At 42.8% G+C, this 22,341-nt stretch overlaps 2 protein-coding genes across 6 annotated transcripts in view; one reads left to right on the top strand and one right to left on the bottom strand.

Moving 5' to 3' along the window:
• Positions 1-17,346, bottom strand: part of LOC119699105 (serine/arginine repetitive matrix protein 1-like) — a 45,496-nt gene extending 28,150 nt beyond the window's left edge. Inside the window, exon 1 of the mRNA XM_038132153.1 lies at positions 17,068-17,346. Within this exon, the coding sequence (XP_037988081.1) occupies positions 17,068-17,346 (279 nt within the window). The remainder of the gene's footprint in view (positions 1-17,067) is intronic.
• The window catches only part of BACH2 (BTB domain and CNC homolog 2), a 183,098-nt gene that overhangs the window by 9,628 nt on the left and 151,129 nt on the right, over positions 1-22,341 (top strand). The gene's annotated exons all lie outside the window — the stretch shown is intronic.

The following is a 22,341-nucleotide window of genomic DNA, read 5'->3' as shown; positions in this document are numbered from 1 at the left end:
TTTTCTGCAAAGCTGAATGCTGGTTGTGCATTAGGCAAACTTTTTACCAGACCCTGGATAGCAAAAATGAAAATGGAACCTTTTGTTTAGGTCTTCTTCTTGAGCTGGGAAATGTAAATTCTGCTTCAGGTCAGCTTCAGGTATCTGCTGTGCCTGAGGTACTTTTGTGTGTTCTGTACCCTGCCAAGTGCTTGTGACTCAACTCAGCAATTTAACTTAATTTCCAATCCCTTAATTTGTTCCTGTAACTTATTAAATGTGTATCGAGGTGGAGCAGAGTTCTTACAGAAATCTGAATTAAGTGAGGCTGTGAAGTAATCATGGGGCATGTCATTAAGCTAACCCCAATGTAAAACTCATGGTAAATTATGAAAAGTATGCATAGTTTGTCATAGCTGGAAATTCATGGGCAATGCAAATTTAAATACTTTGCAAGGAAATTTTTTTGTTTGTCTTTTTCCCCTTCTTGGTCCTCTTCATTTGTCTTATTATTAGACTAAAAGTAGAGTCAGTGATTCATTCAGTAATCTCTTTCTTGGACAGTTAGTCATCTGCCAATTTGTGTTAACTTTCCCCTTTGTTCAGAAAGTGAGTAATGCTTAATGCACCAACCAGCAAATTCCAAGCTTAAAAAGCTGTATCATTCAGATAATCTCTAAACTTTCTCCAAAAAAAGTTACCATTTTGTAAGATCAAAGTAAAGATCTGACGTGCAGTTATACAGCTACAGTCCAGTTGTTTTGTCTAGCCCCAGTTACTAAAGCAAAACACAGGGTTGCAAATGCAGTGCACAAGTACAAGCAACCCATGTGCTATTTAGCCAATGCTTCTTGTTTTTCTTCCCAAGTACTACTTTCAAGGGGTAAATACTGCCTGCATAGTTCTTTTTCCCTCCCCAGATTGCCATGGCTTGTTAATTTCTATTGTTTCCTACCTCAACAAATTGTGATGCTATCAAGGCTAATTTAGTGAAAATAGCTTGCAAGGAAAGTAGTAATTGTTATTAGCTGCCTGCTACAAGTGTTTCTGGTGCTTTTCATGATGAGTTTTGGTAGAGAAAAAAAATACTGCGCTGTTAAGTGTTATCTCTACAGAACTTATAGCTATGAAGTCTTTCTGTAGCAGTGGGGTAGATATTTTGATTTCAAAATGATGCCAGTTATTTCTGAAGATGAACACAGTACTTGATTGAATCACTTGAGAATGTTGCTACTTTCTTCTTTCTTGTGAAAGCTGGAGTAGCGTAAAGAGCAACAAGGTCAGCAATGTCATAGGAGAACTTTATAGGACCGAAGTCTTTGCAGTCTGCTCTAAAATAACATGAAAGAGCTGACTACTACACTCAGCAGCAAAGGAATTCAAAGTGCAGATGAGACTTGAGTGCTCTGGAGAGGGTGTGCATGTACAGAAGGCTAGGGCAAGGTGGCAGTGGTAAAGATGAATGCCAGAAGTGATTTGCTTGGCCCCACACATTTTCCTTGTTCCTTCCCCAAGTGCCTGTGGTCCTTCCCCCCTGACTTGAAGTCTGTTTCTTGCAGTGAAGTTGTCTTCTCTATGATTGTCCTTTGGTACAGGTGGTTTTAGGGTTTCCTGGTGCCACAGTTCTGTAAACAGGCAATGCAAAAGCTGATAGAGAGGAAAGAATAACCTTTGGTTATAGGGTCTTTAGTCCTGCAGCATTCTGGTGCCATAGGAGAGTTCTGTTGTGCTCAGCTGCTGTCAGAATGAAAACATGATTTGGTCTTGAGGAAAAGGTAGAAGAAGATCCATTTTCCCAGACCGGATTCCTAGAATCCAATTCCATTCCATGTAAAAAAAAAAAATCCCGATAATCATGTTCCAGTGTGAAGAATTAGGACTTCTGAAAGGTTCTCCCTTCCAGTCTTACTTTGCACCTCAGCAAGTTTCGATAGTTTGGTGAAGCTTTGGACAAACAGCCATACCAGGGATGCTTATTTGATCACCAGCCTTTGGGATTTGCTCCTACTGGTTACCTGCACATTTTACAGCATCAGCAGTGTTAGTTAATGCAATCCACCCTCCCTGCCCTGCCTTCCAAGATGTCTATGCCCACACTAGCATTGCTTGCATAGTTCTGATTTAAACCTTCAGAGCATTGTGAAGATCTTGTTCCTTGCAAGTTTTGGGGTGAAGGTGTGGGTGGGCAGGCAGAGAGGAGCAAAGGCTGAGGTCGGTGGTGCAGCTCTCAGTTGAGTTTGGTGCACTCTGTGCATGTGTGACTCAAGCAATGGCTGATTCACCGCCTGAAGGTGATTTGGGATTTGCTTGGTGTTTTTTTGTTTGTAAAGTAGTAGTCTGCCCAGAGGTGAGAATTAGTGGCCTTTTGTTGGACTATGAGTAAACCAGAATTGTGAGAAATGTCTTTGCTCCCAGCCTATTGCTCCAAATGCAATCCGGAGTGCTGAAATGATGTTGGAGGAGATGGGCATCTGGCTTTCCTGGGACTGTGCAGAGTTTGAGGGATAGCTTAATTACCGGATTTGGCACTTCAGGTTGCAGGTCATCTGGATGGGGCAGAAAAGGCTGTAGCATTTATAGCTGTACTTGGTAACACCTGACACTAAAGATGCTTTCTTTAGCTGGTCAGAGATTGTGGGGTGAAGGAGATGTGACCAGGTGCCTTAGATCTTGTATGTGTTGAAGCCCAGAAAAGGGCAGTGTTGACTGTTGCGAAGCTGAAACTGTATTCAGGGCATTTTTATCTGAGGAAATATATATCTGTATTTATGTGGTTTTGTCCCCTGCCCACCTTGCATTTGTTTCTTGACTGTAAAGTTTAGGCTATTCCCAGGAACGTGGGCACCTGTTGCCATCATCCGGCGCAGAGAGGTGCCCGAGGAGGTGCAGCCCAGTGAGGGATCTCCCGGGTGTTTGTGGAGGGGTGTCTCCTGCCCCAACTCACTCTGCAGGTGTGCTGTGCAGTCGGTTAGAGAAACCGCAAGTTGAAGGGTTCTCTGGGGTGAAACAGTTTACAAATAGCTTTTCAGTGTTTGTTTTTATTTTTAACTCCCTCCCCACCCATGAGTCCCTCCCCCAGCATATCGGCAAAGGTGAAATGGCTCAAAGAGAGAGAGGATCATTGTTGCAGAATAGGCAAAGCACCCCAAGGGTTTCCAGACGACCTTTGGAAAACAACTTACTTTCCCTGGGTCTTTTTTCTTTTAGGGTTTACGGGGTTAAAACTTCTTTCTCTGTGGCTGCTGGGTTTTTCAGGGGAGTGGGGGGGTGTAATGATTTTTTTTTTCCCTTGGTTTAGTTTAGTTTTTGGTTTTTTTCTCTTGGAGACTGACCACTGACAAAAAGATACCTATAGCAGTGTATTTGAAGCTGGTAGAGGCAGGGTGCCCTTCTGACACCTGCAAGAAGAGCTCCCAAACCAGGTCGTGCTGCCCTGGCACCAGTTCTCAGTGTCCCCAGTACCATGGTCCCTATAGCCTGGCATCTTCTCTCTGGCACTTGGTGTGTGTCCTTTTTGCCCTAATTTTAGGTTATCACGGGGAAGTGATCTCAACCGTATAGCCTCATCTGAGCATGAGAGGAAATTTAGACATTTCTCTATTTTATTTTCCTAACCAATGTTCAATTGCTTATGGAAAATTTTGGTCAAAAGGGTAAAATTTCTTTACTGGGTGTTTAATCTCAAAACCACAACTCCCTGTACCCAGGACACAATAGTGGTAATGCCATGCTTACAGCCTTTTTCCAGCACAGTGTAGGTGTGGGTAGGTGTGCGTGCGGGGGAGAAAGGGAAAGGGCACGAATGCAATGGAGGGGTTCTCTTTTGCTCCTTGGGCTGCTTTTCTGGTTTGTTTTTTAAATTAAAAAATGAGAAGGTAATTCTGGCTTGCTTGCAGACAAGGTTAATCATTGCAGAGAGACCCGATGCTGGTTCCCCACGTATGCATTTTCACACATGTGTCGCTGGCTGCGTGCGGACTTTGCGGCTGGCACAGCATAGCTGGAAAGTATGTGGGAGCATGTCTGCTTCCTCTGAGGCTGCTACAGGTGGTTGGGAGGGTGGGGGGTGGAGGAGGAGATGCTGGAGGCAGGCGAGGTACGACACCCATTTCCTTTGGCGTGTGTTGTGCGCTCCAAGCCTCTGCCTCGCTGGCAGCCAAGCGGCTGCATGTCGCGCCCGCGGTACTTCGTCTTTGCACTTACTGGAGGTTTATGACTAAGGTTGTGGTTTAATATGCCCTTTTTAGGTATGCGAAGGGTTTAAAATTATCTAGTGTTGCATTTCTTCTTTCTTTCTTTTTTTTCCCCCATGGCATTTTCTGCCTTTAGAAGTTTCCATAATTTTTAGAGGGCAAGAAGCATAAGTTCATTTTTAAAAGAGAAAAGAAAGTTTTCCCTGATTACTCATCAGCGAAAAGTATGCATTTTTGCCTTTCAAGGATCGCTTTTTGAGACTAAATAATTGGCATGTAAGTTTTAAGGCTCTCCAACAGTTTGTATTACATATTTAAAAGAAAACAAAAAGAAAGCTTAAATACCTGGATTTTGTGAGGAAACACTCTCTCTCTAGATGAGATGCCTTCCTTCTGCAGCCATACCCCACAAAGCTTGGTGTTAACATTTGCAAGTATTGTTCCTTAAGGTTTCAAAGTCTTTACTTGAGGGCTTGTGATTTTCCTGAACTGTTTGGGTGCCTCCTAATGCCTTGAATATTTGTTGAATATGTTGCATGTGTCTTGTATTCCCTGACATTTCAGATGAAATGCTATCACCCAGCAAGCTACACTGGATAAAATTGCACGTTCTAGGTTAGGAAGGAGGTGGAAATGGAAGGATGCAGACCTACACATGCACATCTTGCTTAATGTAACACTTCTTTCTTAGCAGGCTGTGCTGCTTCTGTGCCTGTGATTCTTTTTTTTCTCTTTTGTTTTTTTTTTTTTTCTTCATATCCTGAACTGCCATGGAGCAGGATATAGTTTACGTGCTCCTCTTTTTTTCTTTTTTTTTATTTATGAAGAAATGTATGGTTTTTGCATGAAGGTACCTGGAATATTTGGCGTCAGCTCAATTGACAGGAGCTGCAGGTGCTCTGCTCCAGGAAAGCTTGAGCAAGTTGAACTGTCAGTTGTAGCTATTAGATATCAGAGGTGCAGAGCCGTCTTTCTGATGTTTGTGCCACCTCCTATCTCCTTGTCAACTGAGATGGCTACTGAAGGACCCAACAGTAGTTCTCCTCTGCTTGTTTGATACTTCAGAAAATGTTGATAGACAGCCATTGTGGAAGCCTTTAGGCTTGATACATTTTTGGAAAAGGAGTAAGTCCGGGGAAATCTGATGTTTCTCAAAGATCAGTGAATCCATGCATCATTAAAAGATCCATGAATCATTAGCAAAGTCACACAGAATTAAACTGATTTAATTTGGGAAAAGGTGCTGAAAGTCTCATGGCTGCTTGGCTTTAGCTTATCTCCTGCAGAAAGGCTGCTGATTTGGTGTCTTTTGTGTATTATTTGCTTTGGACTTCGGGTTGCTGTTCTTTGTAACCCTGCAATCCACTTACCAAAATCCAGGTATAGATCAGGTGTCCCAAATGTCCCTCCGTGAGCACTGCAGGAGCTCCAGGAGCAGCTCAAATAGATGGTTCCAGTCCTCCACCAGAGGATTTGCTGCTGAGTGCTCCCTGCCAGTGCTCCTGGGAGCTCAGCAATGCCTGTGGAATTAATCCAACTCAGCGCCACAGGCTGATGGATGGTCCCTGCACGAATGGACCACTCATGCCTCTCGGGTAACACAGTCAGTGGGAATGGCCCCTGAATTGCTTGTGAGGGAAAGATCGTGATTTAAGAGCTGTGTGAAAAAAAGGAACAAGATGAGGGAGGTTGAGTTGAAATAGTCGTAAATGTTATGTGCAGCTGCCAGACTGGAATTGTTGGATTAGAAAATGAGGGAGAAAATAGTTGGATTAGAAAATGCAAAGCCAAGAAGCATCTGGGAAAAAAAATCAGGAATTATACAAAGAGTAAAAATGAGAAGACAGTCAAAGTCCAGTACTCTGTCACACTGGAAAGGGAAATACATAATTAAAACTTCTGTGTTAAAGTAGATAATGTAGGAACTACAACCACATACCTGTTCTAATTAGCTGCTTCCTAAATATTCGCACTTCAAAATTAGCCCCCAGAAAAACTACTTGCTTACAGGAAACCATGCTTTTGACTACAAGGTACAGTAAAAAGACAGGGTGGAGCATAATTGTGCTCTACGGCATAAAAGTCAAAGTTAAGGGTGTGCTGCAGAGCAGTGTGCATGAATCCATGGTACTTTTCTTTTTCAAAAAGAGATCAGAAGGTATTGTGCTCTCAAGAATACCACACCAAGGCTTGAGCAGTTGAAAAAGGCACTTAGCAGTTGCAGGGACTTTTAAAACGTTTGACTCCCCGAAATAACACAAGTGTTAGTTCAGCACATAGAGCTTGCACACTGACCAGAGGCACAGCAAATGCAGTTCTGATTTATTTTATTTTTTTAGCAGTCCTGCTGGTAGACATAAATGAAGCAGATTGAGATCTCACCGTGGTTGCAAGCTGTGGCAGAAAAATTAGCACCACACTTTCCAATGGAAGCAGAACAAAAATGTAAAGTCTGCCAATTAAATTGGAAACAGCTCTTAATTTTCCCTTTCCTCCTCCTCCCCCAAAGGATGAATGGCTTACTCTTCTGGATGGAACTTTGTGTAATGACTCATAGTTTTATATGGATTAGTGTGAATATGTAGGTGAGGGAGATGCTGGTATCTGAGAAACTATAGTGTCTGGAAGAAGTGTCCTGGAACACGGAATAAATGAACATTTGATCTGTTTCTCATGCTGAATTAATGGAAACATAAATGCAGAATATCTTCCTCCCTTTACTCCCTCTCCTCCCAGATGCACTAACTGGATACTGAGGAGGTTTATGGTGAACAGAGAACATGCCTGTTATGATAACTGAACTAGTCACTAAAATAAGGGTATTTCCCTTGCCCACTCTGAAATACACATGGACAAGGCACTAGGAGCCAGAATTGTGGCACTGCAGACATCAGCAATGAGCATGCTAAGTTCTGTGGTGCCCTTTGTGAGGTTCTTAAAGGTTTCCAGCAGGAAAAGAAAAGCCCATCCATCTTTATGCACTGTGCTGCTTTGGTCAGAGAACACCAAGGATGTGCCTTACACAGCAGCTGGAGGGAAGAGCAGCTCACACATTGCTCTTCTGCTGTCACTGTGGCTCACCTTGTGTTAGACTGTGTCACTATCCTTCTTGCTGCTGTAAAGCAAGATAGGGCAGTCATATTCCTGTTTGGCTAAGCCAAAATCTCATGGTTCTGCAGTCACAGATAGCTGGCAACTTGAGCTGAAAGTATGGATTCACATGGGGCTTCTCCAGAGGACTGCCAAGTTTTCATCTCAAGGCTCCTGGCTTACCCTCTCCTCTGCAACCATTTACTATACGTCCACTTGGATCAGAATAGCTGTTTAAGGCAGGTCTGGGGAAGTGATTGTCTCCCTGTGTTTGGCACAGGTGAGGACACACCTTGAATACTGCATTTAGTTTTGGGACCCTCACAACAAGAAGGACTTGAGGTGCTGAAGTGCATCCACAGAAAGGCAAGAAAGCTGGTCTGAAATACATGTCTTGGGAGGAGCAGCTGAGGTTGTTCAGCCTGGAGGCTCAGGAGGGACCTTATTGCTATCTACATCTACTTCAGAGGAGATTGGAGACTGGTGGGAGGGTCAGTCTCTTCTCCCAGGTAAAAAGCAGTAGGACAAGAGGAAATGGCCTCAAATTGCATCAGAGAAGGTGTTGATTGGATATTAGGAAAAATTTCTTCATAGAAGGGGCTGTCAAACATTGGAACAGGCTGCCCAGGGCAGTGGTGGGCTCTGTCTGTTGAGGTATTTAAAAGCCATGTATGGCATTTGAGGACATGATTATTTACTGTTGGACTTGTCAGTGCTGGGTTAATGTTTGGACTTGATGATCTCAGAGGTCTTTTCCAACCTAAGCAATTCTGTGATTCTAGTGAAACCCCTGTCAATGAAATGTTCACGTTAGAGAAAAACAAAGAGACCACTTTCTTCAACGATGTTTCAAACTCAGTCATTTAGCCATGTTTCTCATAAGTGGTAAAAGTAAGGGGTCAATGTATTGCAGTAGAGAAGATCAAGGAGGTCAAGGAGGCAGAGGAAGATGGACGTGTTGAGCTGGAGTTGCTGTGGGTACACACAGTAGGGTCTCCACCCTCCAGTTTTGTTTACTTTTCTCAGTCTGCAGCAATGTCGTTTGGTCCTCAGCAAAAATGACCTTCCACATGGAGTCTCCATTAATGGCAAAAGTGAAAGAGAAAACTGTTCTTACACTCTTATATGACAGTCAATCCTAAAATTGGATCCTATGTAATGAACTGTCCTTGTTGAGCAGTTTTCCCAAAGTCTGATGTAATTGGATCCTCATTTTCAGATTGTTCACCAATAGCTTACTTTAGCATTTAGTTGTAGGGGCCTTGTTTTCACATCTCAAACCTGCAGAAAAGTATTGTGTAAGGGTAGCATTGTTACTAGGTAAGAAGATTGGAAGTCCTGAGGTCAGTTCTGATCTCCTGGCCTCTGCTTTCCTCTGGCAATGTGTTACTCCTCTTCTCTGGGGGGACCCTGGCTGTGCAGTCTCCTCAGTTCTCTGCAGGAGAAAACTTCAGCTTTCCTTTCAAGCAAGATGGCATGCAAGACTTACCCTCAGGGTGCCACAATACCCTGGGAACATTTTCTGGAGAAGGGGAAATGCATTTACATTAAAAACACACGAACACCACTACCAAAAAGAAGCAGCTGCTTCTCATATAAGTGTGGGGGGGGAATCCCACACTGTCTTCAGAGATGTAGACTTATTTGGTCATGTGCAGTATCTCAGACCTCCCACCATCACATGTCAAGGAGGTCTGACTTCCATTTTAAAACTAGTACCTGGCATGGAATAGAGTTATACTGAAGTCTTATTGCCTAGAAACCCAAACATGGACACATCCAGAATTCACGTCGCTTGGTGTAATTTCTTGAAAAGAGTTTAAAACTTCCACTGTTTATTTTGGATCCCCAATGCAAGGCACAGGAGGGTATTTTATGATTAATGAGCTTTTCTGCATATGTTTTTTTGTGCCTCTTGGCATTTAGTAGTCTCAGTGACCTAGCTTTTTGTTTCATTTCTGTCTTACTGGCATTGTCATCAGTAGTCCCTCGTGAGGTGCAAAAATCTACCCTCAACAAGCCCATCTCTCCTTGGCTGTGAGGATTCATTCCATCACTCATGTAGCTTTTTTGTCCCATTCCCACCATCACTCATTTTGTTCTCTGCTTTGGTACAAAACAATTCCTGCAGCACATAAAACCATCATCCTCACCTTGAAAACAGGACCTGCTTAAGACGGGGAGCAGCATTATACTGGAATTTTTGGCCTAACTGAGAAGAGTTTAATTTGGGTACCAGGAGTCTGGCCACAATACTTACTGCTCAAGGGGAGTCAGGTTTGCACGCCAGGATGGCCCCCATGCACAGCAGGCCAGTGCTCCCAGTCGCTGCAGCTGCTGTGACGGCAGTGGAGACCTGTCCCACACTGAAACACTGGCCATAGGAAGAAGCGCCCTTCACCTGCCTTTCTGTGTGCTCAGAGAGGAGAAACACCAGGTAAAAGCACGTGGTTCCTCGTACTCACATGAGAAATGAGTTTTTCCTCTATGGATCTATGTGAATTTTATCAATAGGGGAGGGTTTGGCTTAGACATGGGGCTGATCCTTCATCTAAGACAGTGTGAGGAACTTCTGACACTGAAGATAAGCAATTTATCCTTTCAGATGGAAACTTTCTCAACTGGTGGCAGGCTGTATATGGCACATCAATCACTCTTCCTCCCCTGGGGTTTGTCTCTGCAGCTGCAGACCATGTGCTTGTATATGTTGCATTCACCAAGGAGGTGGGGGTAGCAGCTAGCCAGCTGTAAATCAGTGAATCATTGTAGGGGAAATTATTTCCCTTGGGCAGGGGAATGTTGTGCTGGAGCAGAGGCTGAGTTTGGCAGGTCCTCCAGTGGTTCAGGGAACCCATGCCACTACTCCATGGTGGCTCACCTGGGCTGGAGAAGGGACTCCTGGTTGTCAGGTCCTGCTAAATAAGTCCTGCGTGCTTTACAGTCACTCTCAACTGTCCATGCCATTTTCTCTGCCACTTTGACCAAGGTATGGAGGGGATGGGCAGGAAATGTGGGGACAGAGGGCTGGAGTATGAGCCATGGTCTCTGTAGAGCAAGAGCAGGGAGATGGAAGACTACTGAAAAATATGGGTGTACGGCAGATCAAGTCTTCAGGGACTGGAACATGAGAAGAGCATGCTTTTGCTTCTCTGTCAGTAGGACTTAGACCTCCTTTCCTGCCTCTCTCCTACTCAGAGAGTAGTTAAAAAAGAAATAATCTAATCAACCTGTCAGAAGCCCTGCTTGTTGCTTCTGCCCAGCTGAAGAGGCAACCATAAGTTTTCTTTCTTTTCTTGGCTATTGATGCATGAGGGAATTCAGTTTGTTTTGCTCATATACAGCTAGTCTATCTGCATAGTAAATATTTTTTGTCTTTCTCCAAACCCTGAATACAACACACCTGGTTTTTACAGTGATAGATGTGTGTTGATTTAACTAATTCTCTTAAATGGAGGAAGTCAGCAAGTAGATGGAGGATTTTAATTTCTTTGAAGCCATTCAGGAAAAGCAGCTGGATTTCTATTCTGCATATGTCCTTATTCCAACCCATGCTTGACTAGTTTGGGAAGTGCTGTGATGAGCACCTTACATGGTGAGTTCAGTCACCTGCATGAGTGGCTGGATGATCATCGCAGAGGCTGCAGAAGAAGGTGTGCCTGAATGTCTGGGGCAGAGAAAGTGGCTCAGCTTAATTTTTTATGGAGGAAGCCTTAGAGGTTTGAATGAGCTTATTCTCCATCCTGGTGAGTAACCCAAAAGAGGGAAGCTTTCCAGGGTGGAAGCTGTTGGAAAAAGTTGCTAGCTGACAGCCTAGTGCTTTGGGACAAAGGCATCCTTCTCAGAGCTTGTTTTCCAGCACAGTATGGGGAACAGAAGAGATAGGATGGGTTTTTCTCATGATTGACTGGTGTTAGTCTTTTTGCACCTTTCCCTGAAGCTTCTGTAGCTTTATGCCCTGAAGCTTCTGTAGATTTACTTCTTGAAGCTGATGGTGGGCTGGATCATGAGTGTGATCTGAGAAGGCATTTTCTTGTGTACAGTATAAACTATTATAGTGACAGTATTTCCTCTGAATGATGCATTTGGGAGTCTTGTAAAAAAATGTAAACAAAAAGTACTACTCTGTGGGGAGCACTTATCTTCTGCAGAAATGAAAATGAACAAAATGAAATGCAGTGTATTACATCCAGCAGACCACTATCCAGCATCCAGTGAAATAGATAAAGGGATGGGAGACACTGCATTGACCTGTGCTGATTTAGGGTCCCATATCCTCCAAATGGAGTAGAAGAGCCATAGTGAATGTTAACACAAAGCAGCCATTCCCTGTATGGGACAGCAAAGACCATGCTTACAAACTGTGGTCCAAATAATGAAACAGTTTTCACTGTGGGTTTTTGGTGATTATTTCCTTTGCCTGGGAAGGGTATTGTATGAAAATTGGAGCTCATAAATATTTAGAAAGGCCTTGGTGCTCCGAGCACTATTATATTGCTCTGAAAAATGTGTGGCAAAGCTGTTCCAATATGTTTCCTCTTGGATCCTGAATATGAGGAATATCACAGAGAGAGAATGGTAGGTCAGGTGTAGCTTTGTTAGTGAAAAGTGGAAGATAATGTTGATTTAGAGAAATCACCCCTTGAGTGTAAATGCTTTTGGTAGGTCAGGGGGATGGCAGAGATTCTGGAACAGGTCGCAGCATGGAAGTGAAGCATGAATGTGACCATTAGCAATTGAGTCCAGCAAGGAAGGTATCCTGTGTTGTACTCATGGATTGTACTTTTCAGTTCTTACAAAACCCCAGATGTGCCTCTTTTAAAGTGTTGGGCCTTTGTGTAGTAAAATACCATTTTTCTTGGGAAATGTATACATAATAGCATTGTTTGAGTGGGCACCAATCCTTGCTCGAGCTACAAACATGTGTTTTGGATGGGACGTGTTTGTGCATGGAGTTTTATATAGCAATTGCCCTCTTTGCTTTTGTGGGTAAATTTTTTAGCACTGAAATATCGAGCTGCAACACTGTGCTTCATTGTTAAACTCCCTGACCTTTGTCTCCAGTTGGAAAGGGGGCAGGAAATCTTTGTTTCCTAAAAGCTGCCTGAAGTCACAGAAGAAAGCAGTATCCCTTCTGTTAGCAACATATGAAATGACCTCTTGGTGCAAACAGAAATAACTGCAGCCACATGAAAGCCATGCAGAAGCTTGGCTGTGGGAAGTCAGTGATGATAGGAAGCAAATTAATGACAAGGAACTGGATGGTAATGTTGGTTGTCAGATACGTAAGCTCATAGGTTGCAATAGTTCCACTTATCAGGATCTGCAACCCATCTTTCCCAGAGCAAGGGTGAGCCATGGAGCAGTTCTCTCCTCACTGCTTCAGCAGAAAAACCCAGTTGTGAGCAAAAGAAAGGTGATCTTACAGGGAAGGGAAGTCAAAATTGCTGCCTCTTCCCAACACTTGGATTGTGTACGAGAACAAAAAGCAATCCAGAATGGTGAACACAAAACATCTCAGTCTCTCTTGCCAGTTGGAGAATTGCTAATAATGTTTATAGTCCTGGAACAAAAGACAACAAAACAAGTTACTTAAGAAAAGAATCTGTCACTGACAAAAATAGAGCTTTCAGCTAGTTTTTTGTCTGAGCTTGTGTTTCTCCAGTCAATCAATCCTGTTACTGAATAAAACTCTGGAAATAAATGTAACAAGATTAATGTCTGTAACTATTTGTAAAACCTATGTGTTACACAGTCTCCTTAAATGAGATTATGTCGTGTTTATAATACTTACTCATATTTTGTCCCCAGTCTGGTCTAAAATTGAATAGTTTTCATTAATTTTTCTTGCTTGTTTAATTTTGTGCTTAAACCAATAAGTTACAAATCTGCATGACTGCCCACTTATTGTTACACTCAGAATAATTGCACTGAGTCACTGTGCATGGACTCGGATTGCCATAGGGTGTTAATACTTGATACTTAAGCAAGCGTGTTTATCTGAGAGCTGGCTCATCAGTCTATGGAATGTGATGTTTACTACATGAAGTTCAGCCTAGAATTATTGCAGTTAGGAGACGGAGCCTGTCCTCATTAATAATGCCTAGAATCACTGTTGGTATTTTCAGGGGCATTAGGGAAATTATCTGCTAAGTGTGGGAAAATAAATGCAGGGAAAATAAGTGCTAGGCTTTGAGAAAAAGGGGTTTATATGCATTTAATATGGTCTTCCTAAAAGGTTCTTTTTCTTTCCTGTGCTTTTATTTATCCATGTAGGTATCTGGTTTTTGTCTATGCTCTGTCTTGAATGTCTTGTTTACCCAGAGGAGAATTTGGGATCATGCAAGTTGATAATCAATTCCCTTCATAAATGAAAAGATTAGTTTTTCATGTCTAAGTTTTTTTTCCAAGCTTTAGTCCATATGTTTAGTTCCAAAACTGATGCAGACTTCTTTTTCTCTAGTGAAATTTTCCTCTGAGGCAGAATAAAACCCAGGGAAAACGGTATTTGAAGTTCCATTTCACCTTCATTTATTTTGCTAATGTGTTTTCAGATAATTCAGATCCTGAGAAGTTTAGCAGCAGCATCACCTGCTGGAGTGTGTTTTACAAAAGAAAAACAAATAATGAATGGGGTTTAGGGTTTATTTGCACCTTCTGCTGAGAGGCTGTTCTCCAGTACTGAAGGAAGCAAGTGATGTTCTGCCAACTCTTGGCAGGCAGGTAAGAGCAGGGAACCCTTCCCTGAGCAGATTCCATGCACCAGCAGGTAAGCAGCTGCTCAGCTGCTCTGTGAGGTATGGGCTGGGTAACGCCTGCAGAGCTTCTCTTCCTTGAGCAGGGTGGATGATTGTGTGTAGGACATTGTCAGAACCAATACTTGGGATTTAGCTGAAAAGCACCATTTTTTTTAAACTGCAACGAGTCCATAGTTCTTGGTTTTGGGATTACCAGCGAAGCATCAGCAGCAGGCTGGATGTCATTTTTCATGGGAGAAGCATCTGTTCAGTTCCTCAGATTGAGTTAAAACAAACTTTGGATTGGAAATCAGATGAGTTTGTCAGTCAGAATTACTGTATTGTGGAGCTCCAGGTGAGTAGTCAGAGGGCACTTCATTCTTTGTAAAAATAGAGGAAAAATTTGATATGATGTACCACTCTTTTACCAGGTTTGATATGATGTACCACTTTATTAATAGTATTAATGCCGTTTAGGACAGTAGCTCCTGACCAAGGTGGTTTTGTTAGCTAATTTCCAGTTACTAAAATTACTTGGACTATCCAAAGAAATCACTGTTATTCAGAGACCACATCTGTCAGCTTAATACATTGTGTTTCAGGTGGCATTTTTATATCCTTGTACAATAATTATAAATAATGATTCTTGTGATTTTTTAGCATATGTATTACAATTAGAATATACAGGGGAAAGGACTGCAGACATCATAGTTAACACTATTATTTTATTTATATACCACATTTTGATCTCTTGTTGATCTTTTGCTAGCTGTACAAAGAATGCTTTAGTAAACAATATTGATTTGGTAGAGAATGTAGAGGAATATGTATTATGTGTTCAAGAAAAGTTTACATATTTTTTCCAACTGCATTATACATTTTTTTTAGATTTTAAGTACTTTGCATTATTCTTAACAGCAATAACACATGGAACATACTGAGATATTATACACATATCATTTGTTCTTGGGAACCAGTATAACATACGTGGGTGTCAACTGCATATCACTGCGGTTTTTAACCAATTTATGATAGTTTTGTTCTGATGCAAAGCTTAAGTATGCTGGAACCAGGATTGCCACCCACTTTAAATGTTGTTGTTAGCGGATAGCATTTATTTCAGTGGCTTTCAAAACTTAACATTATGAAGTGGTTTTAAAAGACTCTTGTCTTTTTAAAGCAACTTTTATATTCCATTTGAGTAATGTCTATCAGCGTTGATACTGGAGATCAGTCTGTAACATGTAGTGTGGGTGTGGAGTTCTACTACATTAATTAATTCTACTGAGGTCTTGAACCTCCTAGAAAAGTAGAGTCATCCCCTTTAACTGTCCTAGCAGGGTACAACTGACTGAACAGCAGTGTTCTCTCAAAGCTCTTGTTGATCATAGAATCCTCATTGATCCTCTGGACGGAGTCCAGAAAGCCCATCACTTCGAGGAACACATGTGTCAGAGCATATGACCTTACATAATAACCACACACGTGAGAAACCCAAAGGGTGGGTAATCCGTGGGATGTCCAGTGTGGTGCTGGCAGTGGGCTGGCAACTTCTTGTGCTGGAGAGGTTTGCAACTGACTACCTTGTGGTTTCTTCAGCTTTCATTTGTCCTCCTGCCTTTCTTATATAGCAGCTGGACTGGAAGAATGGGAAATATGGCTTGTGCAGTCCACGCAAATGTTTCTGAAGGAAGCTCATGGATTGTTCCTGTTGCCTCCAGTCAATTCTTTGGCTGAAATTAGCTTGAAGATTAGAGGAGAGGATACAGCCACAAACGTGCACACACAAGCTTACAGAACAATGAACATACCCAGAAAAATCGCCCAGAGTAAATTTTTTGTGTGTCACGTAAACAAATAGATCATAAACATTCAGCGCCTGCTTGTTAGGTTTGTTTGTTAGGTTACCCTGTGTTGCCTAAGAGCTTAAGTTAAAACGCTTACCAGTGGTGTGCTTGATCTTCAGGGATCTTCTGATAGAAACAGGCTGAACCTCTTCACCCCTTCTTCCGTTTCTATATGTGTAAAATGGAGACTGCCTGCCTTCCCCGGGCTTAAAGAGGATTATTTACTCCTTACGGCCGGCTTTGGAGGGGAGAAGCACTAAGTAGAGTGGTGTGACGTATGACTGCTCTGGTGGAGATGGGGACAGAAAGGCACCAGGGTGCTCCTGGAGAGGGAGGAGCATCAGCCGGTGAGGACAAGGTCAGGAGAGTCCCTGCGTGGGCACATGGGGGTGAAGGGAAGGCCACCAGTGGCCACAGGGACACTGCAGCTGCTTGGGGCTGGCTGGGAATATGCAGCCTGCACTTTAAAGCAAGCAGAGTGAGACAGGCAGAGGCAAAATACCCACAGCGTTTGGGTACTTACGAGCACAAACCTGTTGGATTTAATCAGCTTATGCAAAATGAACTGTACCTGGGACCTGCACGTGCTGGGCTTGCTCAGTGAGCTCAGGTTCTGGCATGGGTGTGCGCAGGTCCCTGCACCTTCCCTGGGCTGAGGGTTGCTGCCTTTAGGCTCCGTCACCCAACCCCAGGCCTCTCCCAGAAAGCATCCCAGGAAAGGAAAGCCACATCACTTGTCATGATCCAGCACAAATTTGGTGTTTACCTGGAAAACCATGCTTGGGTTCTGCTTGACTAAATCAAAACCTGGTTCATGACAAGTTAACCTTATGTAGCAGCATTAGGAGAGCAAATGTTCACCTGGCTCTTCCCACCCAGCTGAGCGTGTTTCTTTCCTCTTGAGCTCTGTGCCATTTCTGCTAGTCCCTGTTGTCTTTGTGTTCACAGAATCAATTAGGTTGGAAAAGACCTGCGAGACTGAGTCCAGCCTGTGACCAAGCACCACGTAGTCAACCCAGCCATGGTACTAAGTGCTACATCCAAGTCTTTCCTTAAATACCTTCAGGAATGGTGACTTCACCACGTCCCTGGGCAGCCCATTTCAATATCTAATTACCCTTTCTGTGAGGAATTTCTTCATAATGTCTAGCCCAGATGTCCCCTGGCACAGATTAAGACTATGCCTCTCATCCTGTCGCCGGTTGCCTGGGAGAAGAGACTGACCTGCACCCAGCTGCAATCTACTTTCAGGCTGTTGTGGAGAGTGATAAGGTCACCCCTCAGCCTCTTTTCCTCCAAGCTAAACAATCTGAGCTCTCTCAGCAACTCCTCATAGGACTTGCACTCCAGACTCTTCACCGGCTTTGTTGCCCTTCTCTGGATCTGCTTCTGCTCCTCGATGTCCGTCTTATCATGAGAGGCCCAGAAATGGACACGGCACTCAAGGTGTGGCCTCACCAGTGCCAAGCACAGGGGAACTTTTTTGAGAGGATGCAGCCCCATGCCACTTACTCTCCCCATCAGTAGCTTCCCCATAATCTTCTTAAAGGTCCTGGTGGCTTTTACCCACCTGCCATAACTGGTTTTCCTTCCTGCCCATTCCCTTCAGCATCCTTGGGGATTTAACTCCATGTGATTGGGCTGGATAATCCCCAACAGATAAAGCAGTGTCTGAAACTGGGATGCAATGAGCTCCCACAATGTGCAGAACAAAGGGATGCCCAAGTGCATCTCTGCCTTCCAGAGGTCTTCAGATCTGTATGTTAAAAGTCAGCTGGCTTCTCACATTAACTCAACTTTTTGTTGTTTCTTAATGCTCCTCATCCTTTCCAAGTAGACAAAAGGCTGTAATATTAGAAGAAAATTTTATAAATCCAGGGAGAACACACTTCTCCTTGTACAAATTAATGGTCTGTAATAACTACCATGTAGGAATTGATTTTCTGCAGATAACAACTTCACGGTCTTGATATAATAAAATAATAAAATTCTGCATTTTGTGTGTGTAACCCCTGCAGTATTTCAGGGCTGTGATAGAAACAGCTTTTATCATGCAGGAATAACAATCGCATTCCAACATTTTTAGGTTTTAACATCAAACACAAGAGCAACAGAACAAAAAATCTGAAATTCATTATCCATTTTCATCTGAGTTTGCCAGGCCCCACATTGTAAGTGTGGTGGTACTTCAAAGACCATGACAGTTCAGTTAAAAAAAAAATTAAATAATGTGTCATCCTCTTGAAATATTAGCATAGGAGAAAAACAAAGGAAAAGCCTCTCTTGGCATCTGCATCTGCAATGGGTGGATAATTCCTTTGTCATTTTGAAGTTCTACCTAAACTTGAGACAGAAAACCTGGCACTTCATTATCATTAGGCTTCTTGCTGTCTCTTTTTGAAGCAGCTGGCAGGCTCCTGACTTTCCCCATGTAGCATGAACAGGGGATGCTTCCACCAGCTCTCAGAAGCCCTGGGAGAATGCACAAGGAGTTGCATAAAGGCAGAGAGGAGCTGTGAGGTGTGATTCTGTTATAAATGGGCTCACTTAGGCCTGGGGGATTGTTGCAGCAAGAAGCACAGCTTGGAGGGTAGATGGTGTTTGTTCCTGGTATAGAGAATGAGCACTGTGATTCTGGACAAGCAAATAATGCCCTTAGGGTGCTTTCTGTGTCCTCCTCTGCATCAGCTGAAAGAAAGGGTAGAGCATGTAGAGAACCGCAGGTTTTCCTGGCTACACACAAGTCTCACACTCACTGAAGTAAAAGTTGGTTTCTAGAGCCTACATGAAATCCACTCATGTGTCTAGTCCCTTTTCTGTGCCTTGGACAGACTAAACTTGTGGACTTGGAGTTAGGTCTGAGCTCTGGCTAAGCTTTTGTATGCTTAAACCTGCTGGCAGCCTGAGTGGATGGTCCTGATCTGTGGAGGGAAACTGCATTGTGATGTCCTGTTTAGAGGGAAGCCATTGCAGAGTGCGACCTCAGAAGGTGCCAGAAGAGACACCAGTGTTGATACCTACTTGGGTCAAGACAGACCTAGAGGCTGAATTTGCCTTCCCAGAGCAGCAAGAGTGGGCATGGATCAGGTGCTGTCTTTCTCCTGGTTGCACAGATTGTGGTTCTCCTGGTTTTACCCAGAGCTGTTTCTTGAGAGGAATAGGACTTACCAAAGCCGTAAGTACCCCCTGGGCTGGCAGCAAGCAGATGCTATTGATGCTTGAGTAGGGCTGTAGGGCTATTACCTCCTCTTCTGATGGTGAGGGTGATGCGTGCCATCCCTCCCTACTTATGTTATCAGCACTGCAGTTCTGCAGCCAGCTCTTCTCAGTGTGGCAGTACTAGTCTCCTCTGTTTTTATGGCCACTTTTGAAATATCTTGTTGCTTATTATGTAAAGTATCTGCTTTTCATCACTACATCTTTTTGTGTGAATGCTGTGTTGAGTCTTCAGTATGTATTTAATATTTCTTGAATGTTACATGTTAATTGCTTCCAATTTTCTATTGCTTCATCTTTTGGCCACTTCAGCATAAGTTATTGTTATAGCTGCCCTTTTGTGAAATGTGTGATGCCTGTTCCTATTTTTCTTGTCAGTTTCATTTAAATACTTGGCATTTTAAGTAAACCTTCTTGCCTTATATATTTTGTTTAGAACAACAGATTCCCACTGAATCAAATATGGGAATTTATTTAGTTAATAGGGAGACTGTGTTGCATTACTGACTGTAAAACAGACTGTTGTAGCCTGCAGCATTAAACTGAGAATGGTGTGGTTTTTGAAAATAGAAGTTTGTGTGTTGATTCTTTTTTATACATATATATATATATCAGGTTCTCAAAAAATCTTATTACCGCTTTTCATGCAGAATTTCACAAGAAATGACATGTGCTATTCCCCTAGACCTTAGCCTTTGTGTAGAGAAAAGGGTACAGAATCTTCTTCATATTGTCTTCATGTTGTATGAATTCAAAAGGCTAATGAGGGGAACTGGACCTCAGAAAGAAAAATGCATCAATGTGTCCCTGACTCTGAAGTTTATGTGGCTCTTTCCACATAAGAGGGAGGGGAAGCTGCTGGCGTCCTTCTGAAACACTGATGAGGTCCTCATCCCAAAGATAACTCTTGGAGGATGTAGGGGAAAGAGGATGGTGCAAAGTTCAGAAGTTGCAGGGGACTGAGAAGGGAGTGACTGGCAAAGAAAGCTGCAGAGATGGTGATGAGTTTTATCTCTGCCCTCTTGCAAAAGCTTGAATTCCCCTTGGATCTGTTGGTGACAGAGTGACAGCTCCTCTAAGCAAGTCCTTTCCCTCTGGGTAGTGAAGGATGAGAAACTTTTTCCTAGGACGTGTGGGACCTAGACCAGATGAAACGAAGGGTGGTGCAGTGTTGGGGTATTTTGTTTAATAAGATGGCTGTGCTAGGACTGAGAGGTGCTGATGCTTTCCCACAGTCTCAGACCACTTCTTTCCGGGCTGGCTGTGCAAATCCAGATCCCGCCGTTTACTCCGTACAGAAAGTATTTGGCATAAAGGGGATGTGCACATAAAAACTTGTGTGAGGAAATGCAAGATCTCCCAAAGATAGCACACAATTGTTTCTTAATTGGGGTTGTAGTACAGTATGTCATAATGGACCGTCAGAAAAGTATGAAAAGTTATTTACCTCAGTGTCTGAATATCCTCTCCAGAGCAGGGGCTGGACTCCTGCCCATGCAAAGCTGCTTTGGGCTCCATTGTGGTGAGCAGCCCCTCTGAATCCTGCACCTCATCCCTTCCACTCTTGAGATGTTGTATTTAATAACAAGACCACTCGCAGGCTGGGATTTGACATTGTCTTCTGTAAATTAGTGTTTTGAAAGGAAACCAGTGGACTTTGCTGGATGCCCATGAGTTGGTCCAGGTGCTTGTTTCTAATGCAGACAGTAGCTCATTCATGGGCATAACCCAAAGAGGATGTAGTTGGTTGTACCTTTTTTTTTTAACTGAAAAAAAGTATTTTTGTAAGTTATTTTAAAATGGCATTAAGTTAAAAAAAAATCAAGCAGGTGCCATGCTAAAACATGTAGTGCATTTACAATTTCACGGCATGTCTCTGTTTTCTTCCTCACAAAAGCAAGTGAATTCAAGACGCTAAGCAAATGACCAATCATAATAACCTTTAAAGTGCTGGATTTTTCCTCAGGTTTGTGCTGCTTTGAGGTGCCTGTTGGTTGCATGCCGACTGCAGAAGAGTTTGTTTATCTTAATAGTTGCAAAACAAAGAAGTGCAGGACCAAAAGAATGGATTAGCATTGAGATGTTATAACTCAGAATGAAAAATAAATACACTAAAAATGCCTTCAATTTCTTCATAAAATAAATGAAAACAGTGTTAAATAAGTATCCAGTTATTTTTAGAAATTTCTAGAAAGCTTAGAATGCAAGGACATGAGTGTGACAGATACCAGCCCACTACAAGACCACATGGAAACATTTAATTGAGAGACTGTTTTCTTTTCAGATTGTAGGATATGATTTAAAACCAACTTCAGCTTGTTTTTAAAATCAGTTACTTTCATCCAGTACCTCTAAGCACTATCTATTTCTGCTTTGTCTGCCCTGCATGCACTGAGGCTGGGAGGAGGTGAGAGGGGCGCTGAAGCTGTGGGTATGTGCTCTGTGCTGCCGTGGCACTATGCACCAGATGGTCCCACCCTGCAGCTCACTTGCTGTTTATTCCCTTCAGTTTCCCAAGCCTTACTGATTTTTTTCTTCTATAAATCATGAGTTTCCTTTTCTAGCAATTAATCATTTCGCTTATTTTTTGGTTCTATATTTAATCCTTCCCATTCATCAACTCTCTCACACGTTAATCTTCCAATATTGGAAGAGATGCATGCATTTCTGTGCCAGTTCAGATCCCTGTCCATATACCCCAATTTCCTCTCTTTGTTTGGGTGACCAGGAACAAGATGCTCCAGAGGAAGGAGCAGTACTCCTGCCCCACCTTGAATGGCAAATACAACATCCTGACAGCTGGTGGTATCTTCACCCCTTAGTAATTGGGTCAAGACTGGACAGACATGAGATGTTTGTGTTCTTTTCCAATGTTTTGCTGAGATGGGAAACTCATATCCATTCACTTTTTTAATCCAAATGGACTCTTGGCCTGCCTGGTATAAAGGGAAATGAATTATTTTTGGGTAAATTGTCTGTTGTATAGAGTATTTTCTTTTACACATAGTGAATTTTGATTTGGGTGAAATTTATTTTCTTCTTGAGTTACAAGAAACACAATCTCCTGTTTTATGATCCCAGTTTATTTTCTGAAACAGGTATTTTAAGCAGACCAAATGGAGCATGTTATCCAGAACTGGAGCATACCTTCTTTCCTCTCAGCAGCACTAGGGCAAAGGCTTTGCTGTCTCCCTTTTATTTTTTTGGGTCACCCATTGCTGTAGTGCCCATGTTCAGAGCCCAGTTATGGGCTGGGCAGGCACTGGTCCTGTGCTGTCCTCC

Source organism: Motacilla alba, chromosome 3, assembly GCF_015832195.1.
Source record: "Motacilla alba alba isolate MOTALB_02 chromosome 3, Motacilla_alba_V1.0_pri, whole genome shotgun sequence".
Taxonomy (NCBI): Eukaryota; Metazoa; Chordata; class Aves; order Passeriformes; family Motacillidae; genus Motacilla; species Motacilla alba.
This window is presented reverse-complemented; position numbering and strand designations above follow the sequence as displayed.